A 15,382-nucleotide genomic window follows, 5' to 3' on the forward strand; every position below is an offset into this window, starting at 1 on the left:
TTGTTTACAGTACCATTACATAGTTGTACATTCATCACCTAAATCAATCCCTGACACCTTCATTAGCACACACACAAAAATAACAAGAATAATAATTAGAGTGAAAAAGAGCAATTGAAGTAAAAAAGAACACTGGGTACCTTTGTCTGTTTGTTTCCTTCCCCTACTTTTCTACACATCCATCCATAAACTAGACAAAGTGGTGTTTGGTCCTTATGGCTTTCCCAATCCCCTTGTCACCCCTCATAAGCTACATTTTTATACAACTGTCTTCGAGATTCATGGGTTCTGGGTTGTAGTTTGATAGTTTCAGGTATCCACCACCAGCTACCCCAATTCTTTAGAACCTAAAAAGGGTTGTCTAAAGTGTGCATAAGAGTGCCCACCAGAGTGACCTCTCGGCTCCTTTTGGAATCTCTCTGCCACTGAAGCTTATTTCATTTCCTTTCACATCCCCCTTTTGGTCAAGAAGATGTTCTCCGTCCCACGGTGGAGGCTTAGGTCTTTAAAGCCCACTCTGACATCAGCAAACTGTACCAGGAGCCCAAGCCAAGGGATCGGGGGTGGTATTGGCTACACAGAGGGTGAAATTCACTGATACTTAAGGCGGTTTACCAAACGCTTCCTCCGGCTCTTCCCGGGATGCTGCACAGTGTTCCATTGGATTCCAGAGTTTCAAAATAGTTGATGCAGACAGTTGCCGTCAGTTTAGTAGTTGTTTTGGTGGCAGGACTGATGCCTGGAGCTCCCTAGTCCATCGACTTCCCACGATTTGCCTTCTTTTTTGAAGGGTATTTCTGTTTGTTAAACAAGTCTAGGTTGATGTTTTTCCCCTAAAGCTTTAATGATGTTTTCCCACTGTCTTTTTGCTTGTACAGGTCTCATCCTTATGTATATCCTTTTACTTGCAATGTCATTTTTCCCCATCTGTCTGTTTTTAAAATTTTTTCGTATCATTGGTTTTGAACGTTTTGATTATATTGTTCCTTGGTGTTGTTTCTTCATGTTTTTCTTGTGCTTAGGGTTTGTTCAGCTTTTTGTTCTGTGGATTGGTAATTTTCTTCAAGTTTGGAAAATTTTCAGTCATCATTTCTTCAAAAATTTTTGGTCTCACTTTCCATTTCCCCTCCTTCAGGGACACAAGTAGACAGTTATCAGTCTGCTTAAAGTTGTCCTTCAGTTTGCTGATGCGCTCCGGAATTATAAATCCTTTTTTCTCTCTGGTGCAATTTTGGATAATTTCTATTGCTGTTTCTATTGTGTTTTCAAGTTCTTAACATTTTCTTCTGTGATGTTTCATCTTCTGACAATCCCGTTGTCTTCTTTTCCTACCGCCAGCACAAATACTACTCAGTAGGTTAGCTTAACAACAGGAATTTATTTGCTCAGCAGTTTTTGAGTCTAAAAGGCTTGTTTTCTCCTGGGGTTGGTGTCATATCTCCTGGCTGGCTGGCAGTCTTTGGGGTTCTTTCCATGTGTTTTCCCATCACATGGCGATGCACATGGCGGTGTCTTCTCCTTTCTCTTCTGGGTTCCATTGACTTCTGGCCTCTGTCTGTTCCCCATGGCTTCTGCTTCTGTGCCCAATTTCCTTTGCTCATGAGGACTTTAGCCACCCTCAGCTTGGGCACAGCTTAGTTAACATCACCTGCAAGGGTTAAAATGGGTTCACACCCTCAGGACCAAGGTGGGACCTGAACTGCCCTCAGTGGGTGACCGTGATTCGTTCTCCAACACCCTCCGGGTGTTTTTCATGTCACCTATTGTGGTTTTCATCTCTAGAAGTTTGGTTTGTTGTTTTTTTGTTACATTATTTAAATGTGTCTTTTCTTATCTATAGTTAACATATTCATTGTTTCCCATAGCTTCTTGAATACATGAAATACCATTATAACTGTTTCAATATCTTGACTACTAGTTCTGTCATCCTTGTCATATCTGGGTCAGTTTCTACTGATTGATTCATCCTCACTAAAGTTGTATTTTGTGGTTCTTTGAAAGCCTGGCAATTTTTGATTGGATCCTGGACATTGTGTATTTTACTTTATTGGATGCTGGGTTGATTGTATTCCTGTAAATATTCTTGAGCTTAGTGTTGGGATATAGGTAAGTTACTTGGGAATAGTTTGATCCTTTTGGGTCTTGCTTTCTGCTTTGTTAGGCAGGACTAGAGCCAATTTTGGTTCACCACTGAGACAGAATCCTTCTGCGTATCCCAATGCCCCATGAATTCTGATGTTTCCCACTTGTGCTGGTGGAAGCAGGCATCATCCTGGCCCCTTATGAACTCCAGGGAGTGCTCCTGCTAATCCTTTTGGGTGACTCTTTTCCTGGCCTCAGGAAAATTCGCTCACATGGCACTTGCTACTGTAACAAATTACCACGGACTTAGTGGCTTAAACAGCACAAGTTTTTTATCTTAAAGTACTGTGGGGCAGAAGTCTGACCTGTGTCTCGCCAGGCTAAAGTCAGGGTGTTGGGAAGGCCGTGTTCCTTTCTGTTGGCTGTGGAGAGGGTCGCTGTGCTTGCTCGTTTGGATTACTGGCAGAGTGTGGTTCTCATGGGAGGCCTGAGACCCTGCTTCTTTCTGGCTGCATCTGAGGGTCCTTCCATGTTCTCTGGCCTGGGGCCCGTCCTCCATCTTAAGAGCCAGCCAGGGCGGGTCGAGTGTGAGATGCTTCAGATCTGCTCCTCCGTCCCACTCAGTCCCTAACTCAGCCAGGAGGGGCTCTCCCTGACTGCATCGGGCCCACTGGACAGTGTAGGGTTATCCCCGGCTCAAGTCTGTATCCTTGGTCACATTGTCAAGCCCCTTTTTGCCATGTGAGGGAACGTATTCGCAGGCTCTGGACGTTAGAGTGTGGGTGCCTTTGGGGGCTCTTCCTCCGCCACCCCAGCCCTGAGCATGTGCCCGCAGGGCTCCGCGCACTCTCCGGAGAGCCTGCTGGGCCTGTGGGCTGTGGCCACCATGCTGCCTGCTGACTCCCTGTGTGTCTTCGTGTCAGGTGTGTCGCTGACACTCTGGGCACACTGTCCAGGCAGTGAGCTGGGCGATTGCAGGGCACCCTTTTTCACTCCCCTCTCGGGGGTCACGGTCCTTCCTTTCTTTGTTCCTCCGTCTGGGCGAGAAGCAGAAGTCTGCCGGTGCTTCTCATCTTTGCCGTGTCTGAAGCAGGCAAGTGCAGCTGCCTTCGTTGGCGCCGGTGCTCTGGGTGGGCTGCAGTGCGGCTTGGTTTGGCCTTTACCTTCTCCTGGGCCAGGGAGGTCAGAGTGCGAAGCCCCCTGTCCCGCGAGACAGGGTGCTCGGTGCAGATCTGCAGCTCCTTCCGCCTCACCTGCTCCGCCTCTCAGACCTGGCCCAGGAAAGTGTGTTCTGTGGCTTTCGGGGTCTCGGCCTCCCGGGTGTCAGGGTTGCGTCTCCGTGCGGTTTCCGGCCCGTAACCCTTCCAGGCTTTGAGATTTTTGCTGTCTCCTTGCTGTGCTGCAGATGGAGTAAGTGTTTTTATTTGTTGTTCTCCTTGATGCTTTTAGATGCCTTCCAGGAAGAAGGGGACGTGCTATGCTGATGCCACCGCCCTCAAGCCAGAGTCTTCTGCATCTGCTGTCTGTCCTCCGGAGTTCCTGGGTAGTTCTGGTCTGCTAATACTTTCTTTTCTTGTGCCCAGGGGTCTTATGGGTTTATTCTTTGAAAATGTGCCGTTCCTCTGCTGTTTAATCGGGTGGATGCTCGTGATGAGCCTGCCCTCTCAAGCTCTCGAGTCCTTCCTCCCTTATTTTTAATTCCCCTACCTGCCAGCCTCACCGAACTTCTCCCTTGGCTCCTGGTGGGCGTGTCCGGGCGGGTCGGGAGGGGAGGGCCGGGGAGGAGAGGCCGCTGCTCGCTGCCCTGCAGGCGGCGGCTGTGGACCTGAGCGCTTCTGGTTTTGGTCGGCTGGCTGTGTTGTTTGGGCACCAGCTGTGGTAGCCGGTGCTTCAGGCCTGTGCTGCGTGGGAATCCCATGGGCTGTGTTTGGGGAGGTTTTGGTTTTGAGCACCAGTGTCCCCTGAGGCTGCCGCTTGGGGTCCCCAGTCACACTAAAGGCCCATTCAATACTGTGTTAGAATTCTGAGTTTGGGGAGTCCCGGCACTGCGACATCAAGCCCGTGTCCTCGGCCCTGAGGAAGGAGTGTTGCCTGCGGTGAGCAGCTTGGGTGCCCTGCTCTTCACGGGGCGAGCGGAGGATGCCGTAGGGCGGGAGGCGCCCGTGCACCCAGCGGTGGATGCGCCCCGTGTGCGACTCGCCTAGGGAGGCCGGCGGGTGAGCAGTGAGGGCGGATGACGCGAGCACGTGACAATGACGTTTCCCCCAGAAAGAATTAATTTACCTGACGTGTTTTACGCAGAAGTAATACCTGCTTGTAAACTTTGGCCTTAGGCCTTCAGAGGCTTATGCTTTAAATCTTGCATTTTTGGTCATCTCAGGTTTGAGAAGCTGCTATATCCTTTGAGAAGAACCCAACACGGCAATGGCCAAGTCCTATGTAAAGAGTGAGTGTGGGGTGCGCTCCTGGAGATGGGTGGAGTGTGGGGTGTGGGTGGGAGGTGGGTGGAGTGTGGGGTGTGGGTGGGAGGTGGGCGGAGTGTGGGGTGCACTCTGGGCAGAGTGGGGGTGCACTCCAGGAGGTGGGTGGAGTGTGGGGTGCGCTCTGGGCGGAGTGTGGGGTGCGCTCCGGGAGGTGGCAGGAGGCAGGCCCAGGTGGCAGCTGTCAAGACAAGGCCCCGAGGATGTTTCCAGAAGGGCCCTCTGTCCAGGCCCTGACCCCAGGTATGCCTGTGCAGCCATGAGCCCACAGTGGTTCTGGACTGGGGCATGGGGGGGCAGGCCTCAGGCTCCTGTCAGTTCTTTGAGTTTGGGTCTTGTTTTGAAGAAGTGATGCACAGATTTCAAAGCTTTGTGGCGGGTTTGCAGCACAGCTGCTGGAGGAGGTGGTGTTTACTGGGCATGGTGTGAAGCCTGTAAGAGACTGTCCCTGGATCACTGGGCCGGCACCCCCTTTCCTAAACAAGCTCTGGGGTGAGCCCCCCACAGCCAAGGCTATGCACAGAGCAGAAGCAGCATCCCTCCACCTTGCGGCTCTGTGAGGGCTGAGAGGGGCAGCCTCGAGGGTGGGAGTGGGGTGCGGCGTTGGCGGCAGAGCTGGGTGGTGGAGCTGGACAGCCAGCGGAGGATGAGAGAGGGAGGAGCCAGGCCCGTCGGTCACAGCTGGTGGGATTCCATGTGCGTGATGAAGCCCGGAAGAATCCACAGATAGAGTATTGTAATTGGAAAAGCAAATGCCAGGAACTCTGAAATGGGAAGGTAGAAGAGGTCAGATTTTGGTTTTCTGGGATGAACTTGATCTTAGATCAAGGTCTTATTAGCTTGGATCAGTGAACTTGTTTAGCTTGGAATGGTGGCATGGGAGGACCTTTAAAAGTCCTGCGTGGGGATCCTGCACCCAGCCCTGAGACCTGATGCTGCTGGCTCCTTCCTGTGCTCCCGGGACTTGGAGGCAGGCAGGGCCTGGGTTCGCAGTCGGCCTCGAGGGTGAGCGGCAGTCCCGGCAGAGCCGCAGAGCAGGATGGGAGCGGGTGTCCTGTCCGGGCTTCCCAGGCCTCGTCTTGAGAGGAGCAGGTGGCCAGCAGAAGAGGCAGTTGTCCCTATTGTGGGTGGCTGGGCGTGTTGTCCTCGATGCCCAAGGAAGGCGAGTGGCCAGGGCAGCTCTGCTGGTGCCATGAGAAGTTACGTTCGTCTGGCGGGTCTTTGTGAGGCCGTAGGTGCTGGGTGGGCAGGGCCAGCCGGGTCCAGGCCTGAGTGCCCAGCTCTGCCCAGCCCTGCCCTCCTGCAGGGCCCCGGGACTGTGCCAGGAGGCAGAGCCGGGCCGGGGCTCATGGCGGGTGTGTCTGTGCAGCCCCTCGTGGAGCACAGTGAGTCCAGGCCCGCTTGGCAGCCTCGGAGGGTCTGACTGTGCTGAGAGCAGGCGGTGGGGAGCCACTCCATTGAGGGCCTCAGCGTGTTCTGTGGGGGTGGACTCCAACCCTAGGTGGGCATCTGCTGCAGGGAGTGGGCTGGGAGGGGGCGAGCCCAGAGGGGAGGAAGGTGGGCGAAGTGATGTTCTGTTACGAGAGGGCTCGGGGAGGGCAGTGACAGGCAGACCCCAGGGAGCCCCAGGCAGGGGCTGGGTGGAGGGGGCAGCTGCAGGTCTGCATGGCCTGAAGTGTCGGCTGGAGATGCTGAACTGGGGCTTTCCCATCACAGAGCTTTCCGCCACCCTGATGGACGCCATCACCGACAAGGACCCTCTGGTGCAGGAGCAGGTGTACGGGGCTCTGTGTGCGCTGGGGGAGTCCCAGCCGGAGCAGACCCTCGGTGCCTGCCAGGAGCATCTGCGGCAGCACGAGAAGGTACCATCGCCCTGTCCTGACCTGCTCGGGAGGAAGCAGCTTTTGGGGAGACACGGCGGGTTGCCTGGTGGGTTGGCTGGGGCAGGTGGGGGTCCCTTGGGTTAGACCTGGGCCTTCAGGGCAGATGACCCAGCCCTGTCTTGTCGTGTATCTGTGTGTTTGTGCGTTTGTAGTCGTGTCCCCTAAAGGGTCAAGGGGCCACATCACGAGATGTCTGGGCAGATGTGAGGGCTGCGGCTCGAGAACGGAGCCAGTGTGCTGGCCCCTGCTCAGTCACGAGTGGGCGCTGGCCCTGGGCTCAGGACTGTGGGGCAGACCATGGGGTCCCCACCCAGAGGGAGTGACGGGCACTTTAAAGAAAAAGCCACAGAAATCAAAAAGCATAGGGCTGGGGGAGAATCCCAGGGCAGCCCGTGTTAGACTGGGGGTCGTGTCCCCGTCCTCCTCCAGGGCCTTCCTCTCCCCCTGGAAGTGCGAGGGCCTCTATGGAGGGAAGTGCAGGCCTTAGCGTCTCTGCCCGGAGTGTCTCTTGGAACACACAGAATCCTCTCTGCGGGGATGCCAGGGTGTGGGTGGGGTCCCAGGGTGCCTGCCTGCTCCTGGGCCTGGCTTGGTGATGTTCCACTTTCTGTCAGCACCCGTGGCCGTAAATAATCCACCTCTTCTAGTTTCCCTGGGGAGTGGTTGGCGCCACTCCTGGAAGGGAAGAGACTTTTGCAGTTTCGAAAGACCATTTTTCTTTTGTTTATTGTGCTGTGAATTATTTCTCTCTCATCTGTGAAATGCCTTATCCTGGGGAGTACCAGTCAGGGTTCTCCAGAAAGAATTCCATATATGTATGTAAATATTAAGGAATTTATCATAGGAATTGGCCGTGTAGCCATGGGGACTGGGAAGTCTGTATTCCATGTGGCAGACTGCAAGTTAGAAACTTGATGAAGGTGACATTGAATGCCCACGAGAAGCTGCTAGTTAGAAACTCATTGACAGTGATGTTGAATACCCCAGGAGAAGCTGGCTGGCTGAAGTAGAGATAGAAAAAAGCTTGGGCTATAAGGCCTCCAACCGACTGGATGAGGAGACCCCCCTCATTGCTGAGGACACTCCTGTGCTGATGGTTGATGCAGTCAGTGTAGATGCATTGATTGACTGTAATGCAAATCACCCTTACAGTGTGTCACAGGGGCAGTTGGGCCAGAGCTTGCCAAACCAAACATCTGGACACCCTAACTGAGCCCAGCCGACTGGGAACTTCAGCACCACCTGGGGAAGTAGCCTTGCTCCACAGAAACGTCCACCGACTAGCTGCAAGCTCATCGTCCCATAGCTCATGGGAGCTCCTGCTGCGGGTCTGCAGAAAAACCTGCTGGTCTTTTCCTGCAGTTCTTGGGGCAGCAATCTCTGACTCTGGGATTTCCTGTGGTAGGAGTGACTTGTTCTTCATGGTAGTTTCAGGGAAGGGCCGGCCACACCTGTAGCCTCAGGGTGGAGCAGCCACACCAGAAAGACAGCAGGTGGTTAGGGTAGGGGCTTTGAGCCACCTCACGTCAGCCCACCTCTTCTTTTGGCTTCTTATTTGTGTCCTGTTAAGATAATAAATTATAATTGTGAATACAGCGCTTCCAGAGAGTTCTGTGAATGTTCAGTGGATTACTGAACCCGAATGGGTGGTGGGACCACCACAGTTGTAGCCAGTTGGTCAGAAATGCGGGTGGCCTAGAACCCCGAACTTGCAACTGGTGCTGCAGTGTGGTTTTGGAGCGGGCTCTGGCCGGACCTGGGCCATCAGTCGAGCTGAACTGGATTGCGTTTCTGCTGTCTCTCAGGCACCAGTTGAAGGTTTCGGTGTCTCAGGGGCTCTCCGCCTCCCCGGTCGGAGCCCCTCGTGGCCCTTTATGAAGGTTTGCCTGTGACTCCTAGGGCCAGCCTGGTGGCCCTTGGCTGAGAGCCGCAGTGAAAGTGGCAGTTACACGGGGGTGCTGTCCTGTGCCCTCGCGCCGCAGGTTCCCCTGTGCCCGCTCCTCCTTGCTTTTCAAGGAGCCCCTCTGCGGCCGGGCACTGAGCATAGTCCGGGCTGCACCCCAGGCCTCCTTGGGGTGGCTGAGATTGGCCAAAGGTGGTTAAGTCTTTGCTGCTTTTAGCAATTTATGGCAAAATCAAGTGCTCTCTGAGCTTCTTGGATTTCCTAGCTCATTTCTTACTTTATCCCTTGTGCCAGTTTGGATCTATTATGTCCCCCTAAAAGCTATATTCCTTAATGCAATCTTGTGGGAGCAGATTGATTAATCTTTTTGATTAAGGTGTGACCTCTTGATTGAATGTTACCATGGAGATTTGCTCCTGCCCATTCAGGGTGGGTCTTGTTTCGTTTACTGGAGTCCTTTTAAAAAGAGCCGACACAGGTCCAGACACTGCTAATGCTTTGAGATTCTGGCCCAGAGTTTGCTCCGGAGAAGCTAAGAGAGGACAAAATGCCCCAAGAGGAGCTGAGAGAGACTTTTGGAAAGACGCTTGGGAGCTGACAAAGATGCTCAGAGATGCTTGGAGTTGCAGACAGAAGGATGATTGGAGATGCTAATGTAAGGATGCACAGGATCTGAGAGAGGAGCTGAAACACAACCCGGGACCAGCAGCCGCCAGCCATGTGCCTTCCCAGCTGACAGAGGTGTTCTGGACACCATTGGCCTTTCTTCAGTGAAGGTTTCCTCTTGCTGGTGCCTTAGTTTGGACACTTTTATGGCCTTAGAACTGTAAATTTGTAACCTGATAAATCACCTTTATAAAAGCCCATCCATTTCTGGTGTTTTGCATCACAGCAGTATTAACAAACCAAACACTCCTCTTTTAGCTTCTTTTAGCCTTTTATTTTTTTTTCTTTCTTTTCTTTTTTTTGGGGTGTATTACATTATTTCATTTTCTTGTGTTGAATCAGCCTTGATTACCTAGAATAAATCCCACTTGGTCGTGGTGTATAATTCTTTTAATGTGCTGCTGGATTCAATTTGCCAGTATTTTGCTGAGCATTTTTGAGTCTATATTCATTAAAGAGATTAGTCTATAATTTTCTTTTTTTGTAATATCTTTGCCTGACTTTGGTATTAGAGTGATGTTGGCTTCATGAAATGAGTTGGGTAGCTCTCCCTCCTCTTCAGTGTTTTTGAAGAGTTTGAGCAGGTTTAGTACTAATTCTTGAATGCTTGGTGGAATTCACGTGTGAAGCCGTCTGGTCCTGGGGTTTTCTTTTTGGGAAGCTTTTTGATGACTGACTCAACCTCTTTGCTTGTGTTTGGTTTGTTGAGGTCTGTTTCTTCTTGAGTAAGTGTTGGCTGTTCATGCTTTTCTAGGAAGTTGTCCATTTCATCCAAGTTGTTTAGTTTATTAGCATATAGTTGCTCATAGTATCGTTTCATTATCTCCTTTTATTGCTGCAGGGTTAGTAGTTATGTTCCCTTTCCCATTTCTGATTGTATTTATTTGCATCCGCTTTCTCTCTCTCTCTCTCTCTCTCTCTCTCTTTTTTTTTTTTTTTTGTTAGCCTGGCTAGGGGTCCATCGATTTTACTGATTTTCTCAAAGAACCAATTTTGGTTTAGTTGATTCTCTCTATTGTTTTCCTGTTCTCAATTTCATTTATTTCTGCTCTGATCTTTGTTATTTCTTTCCTTCTATTTTTAGTTTGTTTTCAACCTACTTTTTTTTTTACTCTCCCTTCCAAGTCCACACGCACGGTGACCATGTGTTAGATTGCAAGTTCTGCCCCTGCAGACCCTGAGATCTTGCAGGCACCTCTTCCCTCCCTCGTGCGTTGCTTCATCCTGCAAACTGCTTCCCGGAGATTTGGGCTACTTCCCACTTCTCTCCTCTGCTTGTTTATTTCAGCTTAACCATGCTTCTTGTTTAGACAGTGTACTCATTTTACATCCCGTTAAGTATCTCTCCTGAAGGACAGGGCAACAGGGAGAAGTCATGGAGCACTGTATGGTCAGCGCTCAGCAGGCCAGTGTTTGGAGAATGGGTGATGTTTTGGAGCTGCTCAGCTCAGACCTGTCGTGGAGTTTACAGTTAGTTTGGTGCACGCCTGAGGGCCTGTGGCATCCCGGCACGTGATTTAGTGCTCCATGGAGCACTGCGGGACACTCCTCCACCAGCGAGACTTGGCCTCTGCTCCAGGAGAGGGGGTTTTTTCAGAGGAGGATGCACCCAGTCTTGGTACCAGCCAAGGCCGGTGCGGGAAGGCAGAGTGAATGGGCGGGAACTCCTCACGTAGGTTGTCAAGATGGGGTGGGGTGGGGAGGGTGGGCTTGATTTGGGGAAGAGAGGCAAAAATAGACCAGCTCTCAAAGTAGTGACTGAATTTTTGTTCTTCTCTCTTATTTTTTATTGTGTTTTTTGGCTTCCCCTTCAAACACTGCCATCTGGTTTCTAATCCGTGGCCTTCTCTAGAGAGGCCTGTCCTAGAGAGGGAGTTTTTGCCAGCCCATCAGCTGGCATGTCCGTGTTCCCAGAGCAGTATGGGGCTGTGGTGACTTGTGTGACAGCAGGGGCAGGGCCCGTCCAAAGATGGCAGTGAGCCCCGCTATTGATTAGGCATTGGTTTTTGTTAAGTGTGTGTTGGTTTTAAGGTTATTATAAGGGACCTTGAGCCCAGTGTCAAAAGATATATTGACTCTTGGTACGTTCTGAACTGGGATGGGGACTGTTTTTCCTGGTTATCATAGTAGGGGTTCAAATTAAGTCTGTTTAAGTGAGCAGTTTTGCTGTCTCCGTTAATGAAGCGAGGCATACACTGATGGTCGGCACACACAGTGGACAGGGTGGCGACCCTTTGGCATCATGTTTGCAGAGTGCCTCTTGGTCCTGTCCTCCCCACCGCCGCGGTCAGGCCTGCAGGGAAGGCTGGTGAGCACAGCTCCTCGGCAACCTGCCGAGACGCCACAGGGTTGGCCTGGGAATTGCGCCTCGTCGGCTCGGCCTGGGCACCTCCTGCCCCGCCGCTGTAGAGTACGGGCGGTTGCGCCACGCTCGCCCGACCGGAAGCACCGTCAGCCTGTTGGCTGTGGGGCTGGGCGTCCTGGGCACCTCCTGCCCCGCCGCTGTAGAGTACGGGCGGGTGTGCCGCGCTCGCCCGACCGGAAGCACCGTCAGCATGCTGGCTGTGGGGCTGGGCGTCCTGGGCACCTCCTCCCCGTCTTGGTTAGTTCTGGCCGCTTTCCAGCCCATTAAGCTTTAGAGAACAATATAAAATGGAAATAAAAATTTTCTTTAAAAAGAAGCAATTATGAATGATACCAGCAGTGGCTAGTTTTTATTTTCATCAACTTTCCATTGTGTATTTTTATTTAAAAGATGCCATTTACCATGTTGGTTTGAGCAAGGAGAGGCATTCCTTTAAAAATCTTCCCTGTGCGGGTCCTTTTCCAAGTGTTTTGGGAGGTAGGTTTAAAATAAAAATACAGGAATTATAGCTATAAAGGAAAAAATTCACACCAAATCCTACAATACAAGTAAGGCATATCCAAAAAAAAGTTTTTTTTTAATGTAGATTGCTACATTAAAATGTTTTTCATGGAAAGTGCCTCTTTTTTGTGGGCACCCAGCTCTTCCTGTTGCACAGCACATCACGGTTGCGCTGGCTCGGCCGAATGCGGTGAGCGTCCAGTGGGCGAGCGGGCGCCAGCATCTGACCTGGCCAACACCACGGGGCTGAGGCATGTGCTGGGGCTGCCCGTGCACCCCTGAGAGGTGGCCCCAGGATTCCCTCTCCTTTCGTTCCCAGGGTGAGGCGGGCAAAGCTCCCCAGAGCTGGGTGAAAAGAAGGTGAAAGCAAGTGAAAATAAAAAACATATGTGGGGCACCTTAATAAATGTTTCTGAGACCAAGTACCAAAAGTGAGATGTTTTGAGAAAACTGAAGCAACATGAATCCAATCAGCTGCTTTATCCAGGCTGCCGTCTGCAGCTGAGCGACTGCTGATTTCAGAATCAGGCCGGTTGATGTTTATCTTCTACACTTTTCAAAAAGTTCCCTCACTCGCCAAAGGAAAAGTGCAAAATGCCAACAGTTTCTGATTCCATCAGTTGTTCTCATCTGCGTTAAGCCACTTCTCAAAGATGGTGCCTACGGAGGGAGCTGCTCCCCGTGAGGAAAGAAGTACGCCTGTCACTTGCCTGGAAAATGCACCTACGTTATAAAAGTTTGAAATAATTTATTATCAAATTCAGAATTTAAATATAACAGTAGCCTGCTTGCCAGGGAAGCTGTCATCCCCCTGCCTATCAGGAGGCCCAGCCCGTCCCACGTGTGTGCACCACGGAGGCAGCGGAGACACGGGACCTGAAACTGAATCCCCCGCCCCGTGCTGTGCGCTCAGAGATGCCCACCACCCACAGTGGCTTTTTTCAGGAATAAAGTCACGCTCCTCTGTAGGCCTGGGGACGAAGTGATTGGTGTGTATGTAGCACGCTCAGCTGACTTTGCAAACGCACTCACGCATTTCAGCAACTGGATGCTGGGGGAGCCTCGGAGATGAAGCAGTCCCTCGAGTTGGGAAGGCGCGTGCGGTGGCCAGGCCTGGCGGCCACGCGGGATTTCTCAGCACTCAGCCACAGGTGCCATTGGAATAGCGTCTGAACAGAGCGGTCTCACTCCGCTCCAGCCAAGTCCTGGCTTGCTTAACCCAGCAACCCAGGGCTGTTTCTCCTGCATGTGGAAAGGCCTGGAAAGGCTTTCCTCGTGCCCATCGCCTCCAGGGCCCCTGCACCGCCTTCCCACGGCCAACCGTCCGGTGGCAGCCATCGGTCTCCTGGTGTCGGGGCGCCTCGGCCCATCCAGTGCAGGGTCAAGGGCGCGGAGTCTGCCCTGTCAGGAAGGCAGAGGGCTCTCACCCCAGGCCACCGGTGCTTTCCTTGGCAGTCGCCCTGGGGACCCTTTTACTCCGGCTCAGCCATGCTCCTGGTCCTGTCGGCGCAGAGCTGCTTCCTTCCCCCTTTAGCCCTGTCTCAGTGCCTCTGCCCAACCCAGGGGTGCAGGGCCACCTGCTGCCCCCGACTGTGTGCGCCATCTGCGCTCCCTCCACCCCTGCCCTGCGTTCCCTGGCAAGGGTTACTGTGCATCTCTTCAAGCTCCATGCGTATTTCCCTTCATTTCCTTCCAACTTCCCATCCACCGAGTCCCTTCCTGGCCCTACCCCGGCTGACGGTGGCCTGGAGGGCCCCCTCTGGCAGCCCACACCCCCTGCACCAGGCCTCTCTGCTCACCCCCCGCTCCAGGCTTCGGGGCTCCAGGCTTCTCTGGAGTTTCCTGTCGTGGCCAAGTGCCTCAGTTCCCTTTGCTGCCCACCCATGTCGCACCACAGCTGTGCCCCGTCCTCAGGAGGGGTGAGGACACGGGCAGTGGCAGAACTTCACAGAGGGTCCACCCTGGAGGCAGGTCAGCCAGTCCCAGCCAGGGCAGGGCAAGGCGTGGTGGGGTGGGGCCAAAGAGGGACCCGGGGCAGCGCTGCTGCTGTTTTAAATTTAAGTCTTGGGGGCTTGAGTACATTTGTAAGCCCTGGGGAAGGGGCTGTTAGAGAGGAAACACTCCTGTCCCAGGGGATGGGGTTCCAACAGGACCTGAGGACAGGAGGGGCAGCGGGCCTTGGGCAGGAGGGGTGGGGGTGGGGGCTGTCAGGCAGAAGCCCCCGGCCCTTCTGGAGACTCTGCCCAGGGCACGTTCACCCGGGGCCTTTTGTGCAAGGCACCTGGGGGGTGAACAGGCTGCGGTTCTTGCTGCTGTTGCGGCCTCTCCCTGCAGCTGGCCCATCCGCACCGGACAATGATCCTGAAGGCCATGGAGGCCGTTGTGAGCAGCCACCTCGGCCGGCTGGATCAGGGCACGGCCAAGGCCGTCATCCTGCTGGCCTCCAGTGAGATGACCACGGTCAAGGTGAGAGGCCCACTGCCCCCGCGCTCGGGTGGGGGTCTGTCCTGGCCGCTGTGGCCTGGCGCACTGACCCTTGGAGGGGGCAGGGCTTACCCTGGGGCTAAAGGGGAAACCAAGGCTGAGAGCAAGGTGCCTAACTCCCCTGGCAGAAGCAGGGCATGGGGACCCTGCAGCAGGGTTGCTCCCAGGGCTGGGGTGGCCTCTCACCGCCTGGCCGGCGTCTCAGCTCCACTCACAGGCGCTGGATCCCGGGCAGCCCCTTCGGGAGGGGCACCCCAGCAGTGCGCTTCGCCCCTTCTCACCGTGGGCCACTGCGCACAGGACGCTGCCCTCCTTGCCCCCCGGCCTGAAGGGGAGACTCCGGGTGAGGCCCTGTGCTCCCTCTCAGAAGAGGTGCCAGGCCAGGTGTGTGTGCCCCGCGTCTAGGAGCTGGTTGGTGACTGGCAGCAGGCTGCCAGCAGCGTCCTCGTGGCGGTGGGCAGGCGGTTCATCAACGAGGTGATGGAGGAGCTGCTGGGCAAGTTCGTGCCTGGGGTGCTGCCGCACTGCTTTGTGGTGCAGACGCTCGCCAGCCTCTCCGTCTCCAACGGTGGGTGGCCCTGCGCCCTGAGCGCATGTGACTCAAAGGCTTTGAGAGGCCATGCTGGCCCCTCGGCCCCTTGGGTTAAGTGTCGCCTCCCCGTGGCGCCTCCCACCCTGGCTCCAGGTCCTGTAAGGAGCATGGGTGGCGGGAAGGCCGGGAGGGCAGGGTGGGTGGCAGGGCCGGCCACGGCGAGCCCACCCATGATGCTGGCCCTCTCCGCAGTCTTCGGCACGGTGCCCTTCCTGCCCTCCATCCTGAGCACCATGCTGCCCATGCTGGGCCTGGCCAAGCACGACGCCCTGAGGGCCGTGTTCTGCTGCGGTGAGTCGTGGGCAGGGCCGGGGTCTCAGGGCAGTGGCCCCAGGCCCCCGTGGGATGGTCGCCTCCATTCAGTGGGGCCCAGGCGCCTGCCCTCAGGGGGCTTCTCTCTGCTGGGGGGGTGCTCCCTGGGAGACG

At 54.0% G+C, this 15,382-nt stretch overlaps 1 protein-coding gene across 18 annotated transcripts in view; it reads left to right on the forward strand.

Annotated features, from left to right (window-relative positions):
* The window catches only part of MROH1 (maestro heat like repeat family member 1), a 111,032-nt gene that overhangs the window by 16,503 nt on the left and 79,147 nt on the right, over positions 1-15,382 (forward strand). For 15 of the 18 annotated variants that reach the window (XM_037803118.1, XM_037803110.1, XM_037803121.1 and 12 more), the window contains exons 2-8: positions 3,532-3,634; positions 4,102-4,298; positions 4,463-4,528; positions 6,279-6,424; positions 14,215-14,346; positions 14,770-14,932; positions 15,149-15,247. In XM_037803118.1, coding sequence (XP_037659046.1) covers positions 4,507-4,528; positions 6,279-6,424; positions 14,215-14,346; positions 14,770-14,932; positions 15,149-15,247 — 562 coding nt within the window. In that variant the 5' untranslated portion in view covers positions 3,532-3,634; positions 4,102-4,298; positions 4,463-4,506. The remainder of the gene's footprint in view (positions 1-3,531; positions 3,635-4,101; positions 4,299-4,462; positions 4,529-6,278; positions 6,425-14,214; positions 14,347-14,769; positions 14,933-15,148; positions 15,248-15,382) is intronic. The other 3 variants (XM_037803113.1, XM_037803114.1, XM_037803115.1) reach the window with 1 other exon arrangement.

Source organism: Choloepus didactylus, chromosome 14 (assembly GCF_015220235.1).
Source record: "Choloepus didactylus isolate mChoDid1 chromosome 14, mChoDid1.pri, whole genome shotgun sequence".
Classification (NCBI taxonomy): Eukaryota; Metazoa; Chordata; class Mammalia; order Pilosa; family Megalonychidae; genus Choloepus; species Choloepus didactylus.